This window comes from Pavona decussata, unplaced genomic scaffold (assembly GCF_977016875.1).
Source record: "Pavona decussata unplaced genomic scaffold, jaPavDecu1.1 SCAFFOLD_71, whole genome shotgun sequence".
Classification (NCBI taxonomy): Eukaryota; Metazoa; Cnidaria; class Anthozoa; order Scleractinia; family Agariciidae; genus Pavona; species Pavona decussata.
Window position 1 is genome coordinate 2,275,047 of NW_028145490.1, and position 17,454 is coordinate 2,292,500.

The 17,454-nt window shown below is 39.1% G+C and overlaps 1 protein-coding gene across 1 annotated transcript in view; it reads right to left on the minus strand.

Annotated features, from left to right (window-relative positions):
• Positions 1–3,247: 3,247 nt before the first annotated feature.
• LOC146477292 (lysophospholipid acyltransferase 5-like) overlaps positions 3,248–17,454 on the minus strand; it is a 21,993-nt gene continuing 7,786 nt past the window's right edge. Inside the window, exons 4-17 of the mRNA XM_085113768.1 lie at positions 17,280–17,386; positions 16,389–16,482; positions 14,844–14,881; positions 13,953–14,012; positions 12,947–12,994; positions 12,287–12,357; positions 11,480–11,588; positions 10,630–10,716; positions 9,697–9,816; positions 9,122–9,168; positions 7,094–7,241; positions 6,203–6,361; positions 5,444–5,556; positions 3,248–3,702 (exon numbers count right to left, since the gene is read on the minus strand). Of these exons, the coding sequence (XP_084969894.1) occupies positions 3,684–3,702; positions 5,444–5,556; positions 6,203–6,361; positions 7,094–7,241; positions 9,122–9,168; positions 9,697–9,816; positions 10,630–10,716; positions 11,480–11,588; positions 12,287–12,357; positions 12,947–12,994; positions 13,953–14,012; positions 14,844–14,881; positions 16,389–16,482; positions 17,280–17,386 (1,220 nt within the window). The 3' untranslated portion in view covers positions 3,248–3,683. The remainder of the gene's footprint in view (positions 3,703–5,443; positions 5,557–6,202; positions 6,362–7,093; positions 7,242–9,121; positions 9,169–9,696; positions 9,817–10,629; positions 10,717–11,479; positions 11,589–12,286; positions 12,358–12,946; positions 12,995–13,952; positions 14,013–14,843; positions 14,882–16,388; positions 16,483–17,279; positions 17,387–17,454) is intronic.

A 17,454-nucleotide genomic window follows, 5' to 3' on the forward strand; every position in this document is an offset into this window, starting at 1 on the left:
CAGGAGTGCATGGAGCGGACCTGACTCGGTCCTGTGTCAAGTTAGTTTTAATTCATCCCAGTTTAGTACTTCACCAAGATGGTACCATTCATAACATGTTACAACAATATTTCGTCATTCAGTCGTGATACACGACAGTTTGATTGATCTAAGGGCGCGTACATTTTCCCGAATTAACATATTTACTTTATTGATATAATTTAGAAAGGATCTCCACCAGGCTTGGGCAAAGTCCAGTGTTGGTGTAAAAGACTGAAACGATCAAAGGAGTTTTGGCGTTTTTAACACTTGTACACTTGGATACTTTCAGTTTTACGGCAGCAATCATCACATGCAATCTTGTTACTCTCCTGCAAGATTTCGGGTGTTTTCTTGGGGGGGGGGGGGGAGGGGAATGGGGTAAGGGGGAAGGGTTGCTCTTGTTTTTCTGGCATGTGGCTCGCATGAATTTTTGTTTGATTTTTACCCACCCCCGCTGTCAATTTCTTGTGGTCCCTCACTTAGTAAAAGAAAAAAAAAGCGTCCGTTAACCCCGTCACCATCACAGCAATTCTTGTAGCGCGCCCCTGAGTTGGCCTGGCTATGCCATGCTGATGAGCCATAACAAGAGCGAAACAGCGCCCTCGGCCGGCTGGTATAATGCTCAAGACTGAAAGATTGTCCGAAATTGGACAGTTGGCAGAGAAGCGAAGCTTCCAGCTAGGGCAACTGTGAAAATTTTGCGGACAATCTTTAAGCCGAGGACATTATCATCCGATATACCAGCAAGCCGCAAAAGGGTTTATTTACTTTATAACCCTCTGATTAACTTCTGAAACTCGCGCGTTTTTATACAATGGAAAAGGCAAAACAGCTAGTGATGGCAACGGAGTGATTGCAACCAAATACAAATACAATTGGATTGAATTAATTAAATTATGATTGGATAACAACAAATAAGACCTAAAACTGCGACGTTCTTTTTCTTTGTCTTTCTCTGAATGCTGTGAGTACCATGTGACTTGATTTGTGCAATAAGGGTATTATGGGTAACAATTTCATGAATGCACACGCATTCTCGTGTCTGGACTTGCGCAGTTAAGTACAAGTCTCTGGAGTTGAGGCACTCTCGACCCCAGAGCCGCTCGGCTTTGACTACGTCATACCCCACACTTCCCGCCGTCATGCGCAAAAGGGAAGAACTCTTGGAGTCGAGAATGGCCGGGGTTGAGGAAGTAGACACACAGTGAGACTGCGCAGAACTGGAACACTGTGTCTGGTTATTATACTAAAACTCTCTAAAATCTGTAATTTTGTACCCCCAAATTGCATTTTGTTTGCATTATGCCAAACTACCTGAACAGTATTGTTTGGAGCTCGAATGCTAACTTTACTTTCTATTCGAAATTAATTTAAGTTCGGCGCTGGCACAGAAGAATGGGGCTTATTTATTAGAAATCTCAGTTAGATAAATGTCACTTTACAAACTAGCGATATTTAGCTATTGTAAAAATATCTCGTAATTAGGTTTAGCTTTATCGCGATTTTAGTAAAGAAGGAAAAATTTTGAAATTATAAATGTAAACACCCACCCAAATTACCAAAATACACATCACACAATAGTCCATTTTTTTAATAAATCACATTACCATTGCCAATAGTTCTTACAATAAGTTACTCCACACAGTGTACGTAATAACCAATTACCGACATCCAGAGAATAAATTAAAGGTTGTTCATTTGTACTTATGTTGGCTAGCTACCAAGCCAAAACCTATCTACAGTTGTTAGTGAGTAGCATTACAGAGGCTAATCATTGTACCCTACAAAACAGTTAATCCGATATTAATCTACGAGATCGCAATCCTCACATGCAGTAAGCCTTGTTTGTCTGTTCAAAGCATTAACCAAATACGGGATTTACTTTATAGCAGTTTTCATCTGAGCGCCGTGAAACCAAAACCAAAGTACTGTGGAACCTCGATTTAAGGAAATGCCAAGGGACCAGGGAAATTGGTTCGTTATATCGAGGTTCTGCTCCATGAATTTTGAAAGGCAAGGCTGGAGTTATATCGTTCGTTATACCAAGATTCGTTAAATCGAGGTTCCACTGCAATTAATCCGTCGGGCCGACAATTTATAACAGACTGAATCATATAAACAGCGCGAGCAAACATTCAATAAGAATTAGAAGTGTATACATGTAACCGGCGTAACGCGCGGAAAACGCGTGCGATCATTGGCTCTGGTTTGACTTCTTATAGACCCTTTTCATAAATGGCGGCGATTTATTACTCTTTTTAATATATGTTAATTAGCCCTACTGACCTCATTTCAGAGTAAAAATTTTTTGAATTTTGCACATGCTGACGAGGCTAGTAAGGCTCATTTTAATGAAAACAAAAGAATAGTTTATCGGCCGCCATTTATGAAAAAGGTCTATTGGTTGAGAAAGAAGCGGGAATTTTGCCAGCCAATCACAGAGCAAACGCAAACTACTTTCAACATTTAACTGACTTTATCTTTTTTCTCACTAATCATGGATTCCTGTAAGCAAATTTGCCCTTTTTTATTCCTTTGATTGCCAGTTTCTCTGGGGATTGTACTACATTCCGTACGCGACTGAAATGCGATGAATAAATTGCTGAAAAGCTATTAATGTTGTGTAATCATTCAAACGTTTCTGAAGCAAGCCGAGTAGACGGCAAATACATGATTCCAAGATTGGCATGTCGACATACATTAAAACAACAGTTTTTTAAACACAGATAACTACTCAATAGACACAAACGCTTATAGTAAAAATCTTCTGGGGACAACCGCCCCTTCTTTCTCCCCCTGGGACGGGGCGTTTTGATTCATGGGGAATAAAAACGCTCAAGCCAAAAATGTTGTTGAGCTTCGACTCAACAGGTCAAACGCCGGGCCCAGCCTAAAAGGACAAAGCCATTGTGTACATTAAGGTTTTGATCGCTCTCTTCACCAAACTACTCCAATTGTCCGAGTTCCGATTTTCGTACCCGGATTCCAAGCAATCCCTTGCCCAGCAAGGTATGCAGTTGAAGTCAGGATCGATGTCGGGGTCGCATTGCGGGCTCATTTCCCGAACAGCGGATAGTATAACGGGAACACTCCGTTGAACTCTTTTATGTCATGTTGCTGGCAACAAACATTGACAAAAAACTTCAATTTGGTCTAACGTAAGTTCATAAACTTGGGATTTTTTTTTTGGTCATAAAGAAATTAATGTTAGTGACGTCGTGCCATTCGTGTTATTACATTAGGATTAAATTGTTTCCACATCATCGATGAACCTCGTTCAAAATATATTAACGCCTCAAAAGAAATTTAAAAAATAAAATAAAAAGGTTCTGGTTTGGGAAACATTTTCAAAACTATAGCGTTACAAGCGACATTCAAGCGAAAAGACTACATGAAAGAATGTCACGTCAGTTGCTATCTAAGGAGCGGCCTAAAGATAGCGTCACAAACCACACAACACCTGACACCCACTCCTCACCGAAAAGATTGTGTTAAAGAATTTCGTGCGAAGAACACGGCATTACGTTATACAAAACAATACAATAAAAATCTGCGATGATTCCTAAATATCGTCACACAATAGCATAATAGACACAGTTCATCAAAATGCTGTAATGAACAACTAAATGCAGCTACTAGAATTAGCTGAAAAAACATCCGCGCTAGTTCTCTTTCTTTGATCTGCAAAAAAAAGTTAAAAGGACCAATTAGCTTTCAGAGTGGCGTTGCATATCAAGTAAAAAGTCAGGCATACCTGCATCATAAACTCCGATAAGTATTAACCCCCCCCCCCCCCTCCTGCCCCACCCATCACAGCTGGGGCTAACTGCTTGAGTTATTAGCAGCGTCTTTCCTTTCTTAGTAAAGTTCAACCTCTACCCACACTACGGAGAGTCCCTAAAAAGAATATGACGGCCGTTTATTTTTTAACAACAGTCAAACAACTGCGCTAAAAATTTAAACCGACGATGTCTTTACAAGATACACTTCCAAACTAGGGAAACATCATCATTTTGGCCAATCTCCCCGCGGCGACGCTGTCCGTAGAATATCATCAAACCCGAACGGTTGCCATTGAAATTCGCCAACCCTGATGTCCTGGCGTTCCAAGCTCGCGCCCAGTTCTCTGCTCTGGGCCAGCAAAATATTAATTTATACTAATGCAGATCATGACAAATTCAAAAACTCATTAAAAATTCATAAGCCCATTGACCTATCAAATGGTGGGAAAAACATCACGTGCAGTGGTTTTAAAACTTCCTCCTTATTAGTGTGCGGTGTTCAATGTTTTTCTCGTACAGTCGAACCTCCCGTAAGCGACCACCCATAATGTCAAGGATATGTGGTCGCTTACGGGAGGTGGTCGCTTACCAGAGGTCAGACCACAAAGGGGGGGGGGGGGGGGGGAGAGGGGAGAGGGGGAGAGGAGGTCTAAATTCCGGGTAATTTACATGATGGTAATTGCAGACACCTAACGGCTTTTGCCATTGCTTATCGAAACCCTAAGTAAAAACTTTTCTTTAGACTGCCTGATTTAGGACCAAACAGTAAACGGCATTTTTGCAATGTTACATTTCAAGCGTAACACATCAACAACTTTGGCGTTTGTTTGTTTGTTTGTTACATAATCCAGTTGACGTTCTTTATCGCCACAATTTTTCTGTTGAATAATACAAGGTTGAGAGAGTCATCACCGGTCGTGCATGTACATGCATGCTATTTACCAGATAAGAGAGTTTTTTTCCTATAAGGGATTCAACCTGATTAAAGTTTATTTCAGTGTACCATACTGCATGTATATGTTATCATTTGTTTCAATGTCGGGAGACACTTCCGGTAGCTCCGGCTGTGGGATTTTTAGTAATAAGGCGTCCGCTGTAATGATGGGGGCCAATATGTTACAGTCAATTTCCGCCCGTGAGAGAAACAGCAGATTGTGCCGTGTCAAGTGGTCGCCTACGGGAGGTTAAAAACAAAAGAAAATTTTAAACAATCATCTCTAAGAGTGGTCGCTTACGGGAGGTGGTCGCTTACGAGAGGTGGTCGCCTACGAGAGGTTCCATCAAAAGTGATTTGACTTGAAAACTTTTGGTATTTTGGAAAAGTGGTCGCTTATGAGAGGTGGTCGCTTAAGAGAGGTGGTCGCAAAGGGAGGTTCGACTGTATGCTAATTTCCAACGTTCACAAAAGCATCATTGTTATGAACTCTCTTGATACACGCTTTTCCAGGAATGTTTTTGAATCCGTTCAAAGAACTTGCAGTACGTGTTTTATCGGGTCTAAAACCACGAGGCGAAATCCCGATAAAACACTGCTGCCCGCGTTTTAAACATTACTTAAATTTTATGTTATGAAGAAAAAATATATCAGAACACGACCGTTCACAAGACATGGCTATTAACAGAAGTTCTTTGTAACTTACCTGTCCTTTTCATCTCGCGTCATCTTTTTAAACACTGGGTAGATAAGTATGGGGAAGAGAGTATGCCACGTGACCAAAATCAATGGAACGATATAATAAACGGATCGCCAAACCTAAAAAAAAACCAGCAAAACAAACCGTGCAATTATCTTTCACTGTGACTACCAAAACAATTTTGCGAATTAAACGAGTGGGTCATTCAGCGATCGTAAAGAGATTCGAGTGCTGACGTTTCGAGTTTTAACCCTTCGTCGGTCACTGACGAAGGGTTTTTACAGTCTCGAAATCTCTGCACTCGAACCTCTTTACGGTGGCCAAATTAACTCAGTTATCAATTGTTCATAAAACCAAATATTCGTCATTTGAGACTTAGTATAGCGTGAATAAGCTTTCATTAAAAGGTACTTGATCAAGGTAAATCCAGAAACGAAGAAATCGACGTCATTCTTAACCGCACCGTGGGGCATTTGACCAGCTCGTTTGTCCCCGCTGTGGGGCATTTGACCAGCTCGTTTGTCCCCACCGTGGGGCACTTGACCAGCTCGTTTGTCCCCGCCGTGGGGCATTTGCTAGTTTATTTTCAAAAAATGCTTATGCCCGGGGGTCACCCGGGGGCGAGGGGGGAGGGGGGTTGGATGGGCGCTGTTGGGATTGGCTGATGCATAAATTGCACATCATCTTCTCATCAACAAGAATTTGCAGATGAACGGATATGAGCTAATTTCTTAAAACTATTTTTAAGACGAAACAGTTTCCTACCGGATGGAATCGCGAAAAGGTCAGCAAATTGAAAGCCACGTTGCAGTAGCCAAGACCAAAGAGAACAATTGGGATATACACGGCAATAACGGGCATCTTCACATACACTGGCATCTCCAACAAAGACTTCTTTGTCACAGCATAACACATGTTCGATATCTAAGGGAGAAAAGGAATTAAAAGCACGTATTTAAGGGGCGATTGACACGGAAATTTCGATCTTTTTCTGGTGGAAATGGGAATTCTTGACCCCAAGGGGGGAAATGGACCGGTTGTGGTTTATTCTATTTTATTTTCTTTCTCCATTTCCTTGTACGTAGGAACTTTCAATAACAGTTGTGCACCCGACCGGTTTCTATTAGTAACTTATATTTATTACTTATTATAGCTTTTAGCTTTTACGAGGAGGCCTAATATTGTAAGTCCTGTGGTTTCTTTGTAGGCTTCCTCACTACTTTTCTTTCATATTCAACATTACATCTGGTACAAATCTTGATATATTATCTGTGTGGTAAATAAATCAAGACTTGGATTTGTTTCACGGCAGCCCTGTTTTCAAATCAAAGGCCACGCTTTGTAAATAGCCAACCGGTTTGCCTCCCACCAGTTGGGATTTTTATGTTTAGTTTACCTATTTGACATATTTGGTTCCGTCATTTAAAGCCGTGTCCCCAATTAGCACTACAGTGGTAAATATTTTGACACTTAAATAAAGTTATTATTGTAACACTTAAACTTGGCTTAAAATAAGAGAGGCATTGTATATAATTAAATAATCCGCAAATTAGTTTATCACCAGAATGAAAAAGTCCGAAATCAAGAGCTCGGTTTTCTCTTAAGTTTCCAAACTGGCAAACTGAAAACACGTTTCCTAGGTATCTTATTACTTACCTGTTTTTCCATCAAAATGATGGCAAATTCTCCAAAGAAACAGATGAAGTAGCCCACGAACAATCCATGCCACACAGCAAGAAACATCAGCGTTAAGAAATGCGAAAGGTTTTTGTTACCAAGGAAACGCAGCCGCTTGAAGATGTATCTGTAAAAACAACCAAGAACACGTTAAAGGGTTATATTTATATTGATATTTTTTTATTGTCACATTTTATTACCAGGGCCCAGGTAGCTCAATGGGCCACCCTGGCTAAATAAAGTTTATTTTACTTGCTTTACTTTAAAGTGGCGCAGTAAATTTCCCTTGTAACAAGCTCGCTTCATTCCCTTGCATTTTTTGTGTTAAATATTGTCCCCTTTTAAAACAAATTAAAGTGTATTGGTCATACAAAAAAACAGGGGGTCGACGTCATCAGAGTATTAACAGTATTCTTAAAGTAAAACTTTGGAATCCAAATAAAGTGATGTTAGAAGATACCAAATCATCTTCCACCCAAATCAAGGTAAAATTGATCCATAATTTTTTCATAGGGTTATTTGGAGACCTGTTGCCATGGCAAATTGTTGGGGCTCTTAAGTGCGGCACTAAAATGGAGAATAACCCTGAAAATTCAACGGTGAATTCTTTTAAATTTTTTCATGTGGTATTTGACTACAGTGAGTTACATGCATGCCAGTCTAATGAGGATATCGATTATTCAGTGAATGACACAGGCATGCCCGCGAAAAGAAAACCCGAGTGCTCCTATAAGGAGTCGAACCTAAGACCTTCCGATTACTAGTTCGGATGCTCTACCATTGAGCTACAGGAGACTCGTGGGAGCTTAGGCCATTAAACTAGGTTCATGGGACAAACATTCTGCATACTGCTAGGATTGGAATGTCAATGAGTGGCATATGCGCAATGAAAGGAAATATGATGGAATATTAAGCCTGGGTTAAAATATTTCATCACATTATTTCCACGTCAGTCTAAGTTTAAAAGAATCACTGATGTGCGGAGGCTTCTGTATCGCTTCGACTTGTCGATTGTGTCGTACACAAACGATTTTTTGCAGCCTTGTCCTCAGTTGCCTTTGGCGGGCGGCCGAAACTGACGTCGCACGTTGAGATGTTCGGGAAGAGACGCTCGGTCCCACAGCTCGGCTTGATCGATAAGCACTATTAGGCCTGGGAATGAGGCTGACGTTTTTTGGTTGATCAATCTCGTTTATGAAACGCTGCTTTTCAAACGGTGCCGACTCGATTTTTTGGCCTCGTTTTGCACGAAAATGGAACAGCAAACTGACTAGAGAAAAACATCTTGGACAACAGTTTTTAAGTCCAAACGAGCCTATATGAAAACAATTAGTAAGACTTTGCGACAAAAAAATAAATCGGCCAAAAGAGCGATATACGTCCCTTTTGGATAAAACGCTTCAAATAAAAGAAAAAAGAAAAAAAACTTCAGTCCCTCCTGTTGACAGCACTGTCTGAAAGTCGAGTGAAATATAAAACTAAAAATTTCCCTAAAATGTGTTTGTGACAGTCAGTTGGCTGGCTTCCAGAAAAACATTTCTACAAAACCAGCGACTCAGATGCTGATAAAGCAATGCACGAAAACTGCCTTAAGGACGGAGCCTACTTTTGTTACTGTGCATGCGTTCTACGCATCTCGAGATACTCGGGTTTCCTATACCTACTAACATAGGGATATTTTTGACCGGTTTAAAACTATGCGGAGAAATCAGAACTTAGCAAGTGCTCTTGGTGTCCAAAAAGAAAATTTGGGGTAACCATGCATTTTTGTGAGTTAATAAAGCTTCAATTTCAAAGTCATACATTGCTTTGTATTTTATTGTGTTTTAGAATAATTGTTGCTTCATTACCTCTACCAAATGCCTGGTTACCCCCAATTTTCTTTTTGGATTTCAATAGCCCTTGCTAAGATCTGCTCTTCCCTCATAGTCACAAGCCACACAAAAATACTTCATTAGTAGGCACCGTCCCTAATTAAGTTAGAATGCAATAAGATTCTTTACAAACCTGAACACCCATTTGTTGGTGTTGATATTGAAGGAATCGATACATTGCTGAAAAATAAAAAAAACCCCGATAACATCGTATAAGTACAATTCAGTTAACAGACCAATAAAACTCTGAATGCCGAAATTGTTTCAGAAAGTTAATTACAACGACAAAAATCCACAGGATTTGATAAGGGGGAGAGGGAAGGGGTTTTTTCCTCTACCCCCAATTTTTTAATGGTGGTGTCCAGCCCCTTCTTTCAAATTATACGTATAATGGTCCCTAGCCAATAGGCCATTACCGAGTTGCTTTGAACCTCATTGTGAAAGCGAGACTAAGTGCAAAGTTTTTATTATGAAGTTATTATGAAAGTTATTTTAACTTTCATATGCAAACTACACAAATTTTCATATGAAAAGCTTTGCACTTAACCTCGCTTTCATAATGAGGTTCACAGCAACTCGGAAATGGCCTATTCAACACCTGAAACTGATAATGTTCCCCCAGAATCTGCCACTGGACTTAACGCTATTGTACAAAATGGAAGCCAAGAGAAGCGTGAAAGGAGATGCTAGTCAAGGCATTCTGCTCACCTGGAAAGTATAGATTGTTTCGTAAACTGAAAGCTTGATATTCCTAAGTCCATCCCACTTCACTTTGCCATCGGCTGTTTTTCCATTATAACTGATCCCAGAAATTATGCAGCTGCCCTCCTACATCACAAAGCACAAGAAGCATGAGATCTAGCCGAAAACTTTCCTAAGCTGCTGTAAAGTTTCACATGGTACAAGGGTCATTTTTCCACTAACAACAGCCGTTTGTAATTGTTAAAGTATTTTCAGGGGACCACTACATGTACCTCTAGCCGCTGGTTACTGTCACGTGCTAAACTCAATTCGATTTTTAAAACAGCATGCAGGGTTTATTCAACGAATTAGCTGATGAAGACCCAATGCAACCCCTTTCCAAATTTTAGAGTGCCTGTGCTTAACAAAAGTACGCCCAAGAGACTTGAATGTCTCATCCAAAACTTTAGATTCGCGATAAGTTGCTCCAAAATCAGTAGTCAGGAAATGGTCGTATCCATACTGCCCTAGCTTGCCTTCACAAAATTACGTCGGCCACGTTTGCACACGTTTTATGCACCAGTACAAGTACATCTTTTAAAATGGTATAATCAAATGTTCACAGCCTTAGTTATCTCGAACCCTTCTCTGGTTTTCAGAAGGTTCTACATAACGATACTTTACTGTATTGATTTACCTTTTCATTAACTGAGCTTAACGCTTTACTGTTTTTCGGCATTAACACTGCACTTGTTGGATACCAAACATTTTGTAAAAGAAACTTGGATCCCGCGAGATCAAAGGGACGACAAGAAACAAAGTATATAGGCGGTGATTCCAACCAGGTTTTAAGGTAGCTAGCTCAGCCTGGAACCCAACAAACACTCGAAATAGACACTCTAGCGTTCAAAGCGCCCAGTCTCTGGTTTGTTAAGGAAATGACTCGCTCTTTGTACTTACCGAGAGACACCACACGGCTAGATACTTCATCAGAGCTACTTTGCTGAACCAAATAATAAACCACACCCTGCCAAGGAACGAGAATCTCTGCAGGAAATAAAATAACACAGGGGCCAGTCAGTCGGGCAATGTACCAAACCATGAATGCTGTCGCCTCCCTTTACTCCAAATAGGACATTTCCACTATGGCGTCATTTTACTACAACTACCAGACTCCCTCAGTTTTCGTTTTGTCATGCTAATTAGAGCTATTGTCACTTGCTTCCCTCTGGAATTACAAAATTTGGATTTGAGGGAATGAATTAAATTCTGGTAGTTGTAGTCAAAAGTGACGCCATCACGAAAATGGCCTATTAAAAGGGAACACGCTTCCATCATTGCATCTTTGTAGGCTACGGGTTAAGAAAAATCTTTAAATAGATTATGTCAAAACCAAGTTAAGATCATGTTCGTAATACAACGACACGGACAGAAGAGAACACGACTAGAAACGTTGTCTTCTACCACGGAATTGCAAATAAATAATAGAGGGATTTAGAATCACGCTTGCGGCAAACAGCAAACCTGAGATTTGCATTAATATTTTCTTAAAAAAAAAATGAGTACATAGATGAGAAGAGAGTAAAATTTTTCTGGTCTTTGATGCTAACGCAAGACTACTCAATTTTGCTGAGAAAGCGAAAACAGCGAGCGGCGAATGTGGGATAAAAAATGGTCACGTGGTTACTTTGCCATTTACCGTTTGCCGTATAATTCTAAATCTCTATAATGTTGATGGTTATAAAGCTTCGTAGCTTCTTAGGCTGGCGGGCAAATAGTCTTATGTTAAATGCGTATGTTCTGTACTAACCTGGAATTCATCAGATAAAAGAGTTTTGACTGAAAGGTATGGTTCAGCTACAGCATACAGAGCAAGGTACATGATGCCAAGAAACATGCGCTTCAAGCCCTCTGAAAGACTGCAATGAAAGACAGAAACAAACGCCAATTAGCTAACCTGTATTTTAATATATATGGAATATTTATACGCACTACGGATGAAAGATTCCCACAGTTACCAACGCAACTCGACTGTTGCGAGAAAACCTGAAAAAATTCAGGCTTGAACGGGATTCGAACCCATGACCTTTGCGATGCCGGTGCAGTGCTCTTGCAACTGAGCTATCAAGCCAACTGGGAACTGGTCATGTTCGGAGTTTATAATACAACCTTAAAGAATGTATGAATAATCATGAATACATGAAACATGTATACGCACTGCGAATGAAAGATAAAGCAGAAAAGATTCTCAAAATTATCTACGAAAACAGACAGTTCGGTTGCGTAGAATTGCGCGAATTTTTCTTCTGTATTTTAATATCTTATGGTGGATTAAAGAAAAAACAAAACAAAACAAATCCTCAAAAGTTTTTACAAAAATTGTTTATTATGTGACGTTTAATAGTAGCCTGTGAACAGGCTCCCATGTGGGGTATAGGGCGAAAGGAAAATCGGCGACCCGGGCGAGCGGAGCGCGGTGCTCGATTTTTGTCTTCGCCCTATACCCCACATGGGAGCCTGTTCACAGGCTCGTTCAATAGCCGAAAACGTATCAAAAAGGATGCGTTTTCAACCGAGAACGTATTAGTGTGGATGGGATCTGTGGGTCACTGCATACCGTGAATTGTTGTCATCCTTTTTGTCTATGAGTGTTCCTTCCACAAATAAAACATATGCTTTAATTTGAAACTGTATGGAAACAAAAAGGAAAAAAAAAAAAAAAACATTTTAAAACAACTCGCAATGTCATGGCCTGCAACGCACATGTCACTTTAAAGCAATGGTTCAAGCCATTTAAATATTTCTTGACATCTTGTGAGTCATGTGCACACTCTTTTTTTATTATATAAAATTATTTACAGTATCCTGAAATCCTACGTTTGAAAATTTGTAGAGAGCTAGACTCTCTAACATATCATTCTAAGGCACTCCACTTATTTGTTGCAAAACGGAACTAGTTGTCCACTGACCCCAACTTCGACTGGCCAAGAGCTGACGAATATCCTCCCTTGAACTAGCCTGCAGAACAGGCGTGATTTTTTTTTTTTTTGGCGTTTTTTCAGGCGAGCGGAGGAAAGCGCGAGTCACACCCTCGCGTTGTGCGTGACTCACGCTCCGCGCTTGCCTTCGCTCGCCTGAAAAAACACAAAAAAAGTCACGTCTATTCTGCAGGCTAGCCTTGAACGCATATTATAATCACAAAAGGTTTCATTGCTAACCAAATGATAATCATAGCCAATAAGATGAAATGAAAATTACAGGCATACATGTAGCTTACCTGGGGACCAACTAAAAATCCTCCATAGAAGTATGAAAGGCCAAGCATCTGCAAGCAAGAAAAATAGTACAGTGCACAAGCATATGTATTTGAACTATAAGTCTTGAGTATCATGTACACATGCATGCAGTTCACTTCATGGATGCATTTCCATGAACAACCTGACACAGGATCATTTAATAAGTTACTTTTAACATTGATGTGTAACTGTCATTCTTTCATATCATTATACCTGCCAACTCTCGTGCATTATGCACACTAATTGTTACTAGATCGGAGTCAATGGCAAAATGTATCAGTCATATAAATCGATTTTTAAAATTAATGGACAAACGATGCTATTAGGCAAATGACCAAACTCTATATGTACATGTGCAAATGCAGGTGAGCGTGAGGTCTGTATTGGGAAAATATTGGTCAGGGTTTTTTTTCTATTCTTTATTTATTTTTATTTTGCAAGTTTAAGGACTGAGCGCCAAAGGCGCCTTTTGTAGATTGCAAAAAAAAAAAAAAAAAGTACAAGACCAATGTTTTCCCAATACGGACCAAACAAACTAGTTCAATAGGTTCTTATTATATAGACTTTCAATCACAAGTTCAACTATTGTAATAGTGTTCTCAACTATCGATAGTTTCAATAGTCATTAAAATAATCTTCTGTAGTCCTTTTTCTGTGATTGAAAAATACATCCCTTGTTCCCTGCTTATCAGTGTTCAGTTCACTGCCGTGAAACCAGAAGCATTAAAAGTTGAAATACAACTTCTATGTTTGTTTGATAGTACCTTGATCCCAGGCCTTATCTGCATTTAAAGAGGTAACAAGAATTCTGAGTCACTCTGTATAACAGCACATGAACTGACATTCAATGAGTGAAGACATCAAATACAACATTATCGCAATACGATTGTAATGGTATCACTAACATCACAATAGCATTGCAATGGCATTTCAACTATCACAACACCATCCCAAAAGTCAAAACGCCATCAATAGTCACCCTGATACCTGCAGTAGTGTTGGAGGTTTTGCTATGGCAGTGGTCTTCAAGTCTGCAGACAACTTTTCCTGTAAATAAAAAACCTGCAATTATCCTTTTTGTTCCTGGTGGTGCCAAAAGGCACAAAAGTCTCTTTAAATAACTCAATATTTGGTAGTTTGAACTTTTGCCATAAAAATTAACAGCTTTAAAGCTTTGCAGCGATTTACAGAAGATTTATGTCATGTATGTAGGTACATGCTTTTGGCAAAATTGATGAAGAGTTCCCGAATAAACCTGGTGGTCCACTGTTGTTAATCTGTTATCGAACATAACGATCATGTCATGCATGTTTGTCTTGCCACTTGACTCTGACCGTGCACTGTTTACATATTTTGCTCATCTAGTGCAGTTTGTACATTTTGGACTTTCAAACTCAGTTATTTGGGCACTGATGTCTACAAAATCCCAATTCATGACAGAATAAAACTCAATAACATTTTTTATTTTTCACAGGATATACATGTAACAATAATTATTATGAACTTGGAAAATCACACCTGACAATCTGAAACAATTACCACCCTTGAGACATCAAGGGCTAGTTGACTAATGAACAAGTATTTGACCAAATACTTGTACAATAATGGAAGGAAGGGTTAAACAAAAAAGAACAAAAAGCAATTCCTATGACAGTACTGGCCGGAAACAAATCTGCACCTTGCATAAAAACTGTACGTGTAAAGCCAGACAAAGCAAAAGTTAAATTCCCTGAGTTTTCACCAGATTTGAGATAGTGAATTCTGAGTCAATGCAAACCTGACCCTAACATTTCCACGGCTTTGATAAACAAACTGTTTACCTCTGGCTTTTTCTGGATATAGAAAGTAGGTCTACATTGTAAACATTTCTAACAGTACCTGATCTTGGTTACCATCATAGTAGTCCCATGCCACACCTGCAAGTTATACAAATATCTATTATTTTGTCAATAGGCCTTCTGCAACAGTTGATCACGTGACCTACTTTTCTTAAACACAATGATTTACCTATTTCTAGCAAATGATTTTATCAAAAATGGAAAGAGCGTGTAAAAATAACCTGGCATGCGAATTGTCAGGCTTATATCTTCTAAGGGGAAATTTTGATGGACGTTCAAAATTAGAAGGAATTGTGTGAGAAAAAGTCAGCTTGCCATCCAGTCACGCTTCAGTGCTTTTCCACACAAATCCTTGTAAATTTTCAAATTTTTAAACTGGCACAAAATCTTTTGCTTTCATTTTATTGGTCAGAAAATGTATATTCCAGCTAAGTTTGTCAACCTCTTTCTTCCTTTGTAGCTATATTATGTACCAGCTCCTTTTTGTGCGATTAACTACGGAAAACGTGACTGGATGGCAAGCCTTTCTCGCTCCCATACAAAACCTTACAATTTTTCCAACATTCAGATCGTCCTGAAATCTCAGCCTTAAAGGTTATTGGTCTGAAAATTGGTGTTCTAGCTAACTAAAATATGCTCTTTGCATTTCTGTAATTCATATAGCTGCAGCTGCAAGTTTGCCAATTTTTGGTCACAGGATGAACTGTTGCAAAAGGCCTATTGTGAATAATATTTCTATCTCTGAAAACTGGTAAAATCTTTTTTTTCATCTCTGCTCTTACTTTCATAAAACTGCATTCTTGGATTTACAATCACCACTTTTTCATACATACCGATTATTTCACTCTACCCAAAATTTGCATTATAGTGTTTGTCAATCTGACACTTGTCCATGTAAACGGCAGACAAAATGATTTGTAAGCACTGTCATTACCATTTGAACATGTACATGTAGTAACAACCACAATAATTATAGATCCCAAACTAGTTTAACAAAATATAATTATTTTTTTTAATCTCAGCTAGGTTATGGAGTATTGGTGAAATAATATTAACTCTGTCTACAGCAGTTTACTGTAAAATCGTGAACTCTGACCTGAAATGCACGTGTTTAGTTGTGCTTACAAGTAAACAAACCCACACTTGCACTTGCATGTATGCCTAAGCAAGCTAAAAAACTAAAATTAATTGAGTGCAACTTTTAAAATTTGAATAGGGTTTTTTTACACGTCCAAATTCCTGCGCACTGATTGGCTCATAGCTATTGTCTACAGGTATAAGAGTACAAACAATAAAAATGATGTCAGATGTAACGTATGCAATAAAGCCAATTACGCTCGTACTTTTTCCATGTTATTGTAAAAAGCAAGTGGACGATACTTTTCTATGGTCTATACTCTTACAGACCATAAAATGATGCCACAAAATGTCCCAAACCAGGCAGTGAAACCACTCACCGCACTTGAGTTTTGAACGTTTATTGACATCATTTTATGGTCTATAAGAATAAAGACCATAGAAAAGTACTGTCGATTTGTTAACTAGATAACTGCTCATAAATGGCATGTTAGCATGAGCAACTTACTAATCATCCTCAGAGTCAGAATGCACTGAGGTGTGGTCCAGTTCACATCATAGTCTCCTGAGGCATAGTACACGTAACTGGTCAACAAATATCCCTGCAAGAATAATGAGCTGATGTATCACACCACATGATGTGCCATGTGTCATGATGTGTCATGCTGTTTTAGACTAGGATTGCATACATCTGGATGCAATGGTATGCCATCTTTTGAATGAATTTTTATCAAATTGAAATGTACAATGTATAAACGATCATCTTTTAATTGAGTGTCCCTTTTAGTTTTCAACGTGGATATACAGTCAACTCTGGCATTGCAGACAACTCGCTATTATGGACACCCTGATAATTAGGACAGCAGCTAAACCCCTGGCAAAAAAAAAATTGCAGACGTTTGACTGAAATGAATTCCTACTTTTACAGACTCTTGCTACTAAGGACACTAACTCATGGCCCCAAGGGTGTCCGCAATAAAGGGAGTTGACTCTATATAGTATTTTAATCAATGCTTTATGGTACAAAAGGTTTTAGGTAGTTTGTTTTATTAAGTTATTGTCAGTGAAAAGCCCCCATGGGGAGATGTCAATAAACATATTGTACACTGATTTTTATTGTATTGTATATCACTGGATGTTTTGCCTTTTCCACTGTCAGTAAAGCACACACATTTCACAAATTAATCTGAATCAGTTATAAAATAAATAAACCCCATTCTAGCTTGCTGTTATATTGGGTGATAATGCTCTTGGTTCAAAGAATGTCTTCAAAATGTCATAAGCTGGTGTCGGTTGCCCTGGAAGCTGTCTATTGTTTGCACAATCTTTCAGTCTCAGGCATTATTCTCCAACACACCAGCCGCCACCTAAAGGGGATTTATTTGCTTTGAATACTTACCATGTTAAACACAAATATGGTCCCAACCATAATACTGGATGGTCCAATCATATGTAACAACAGGTACGACACCACAATGGCTATTAACGAGTGCACAAAACACCAGCCTTCAAATAAAGGAAATAAGATAATAAATATTCAGTTCATAGTTTGAAGACGTCATCTGTCATCACTA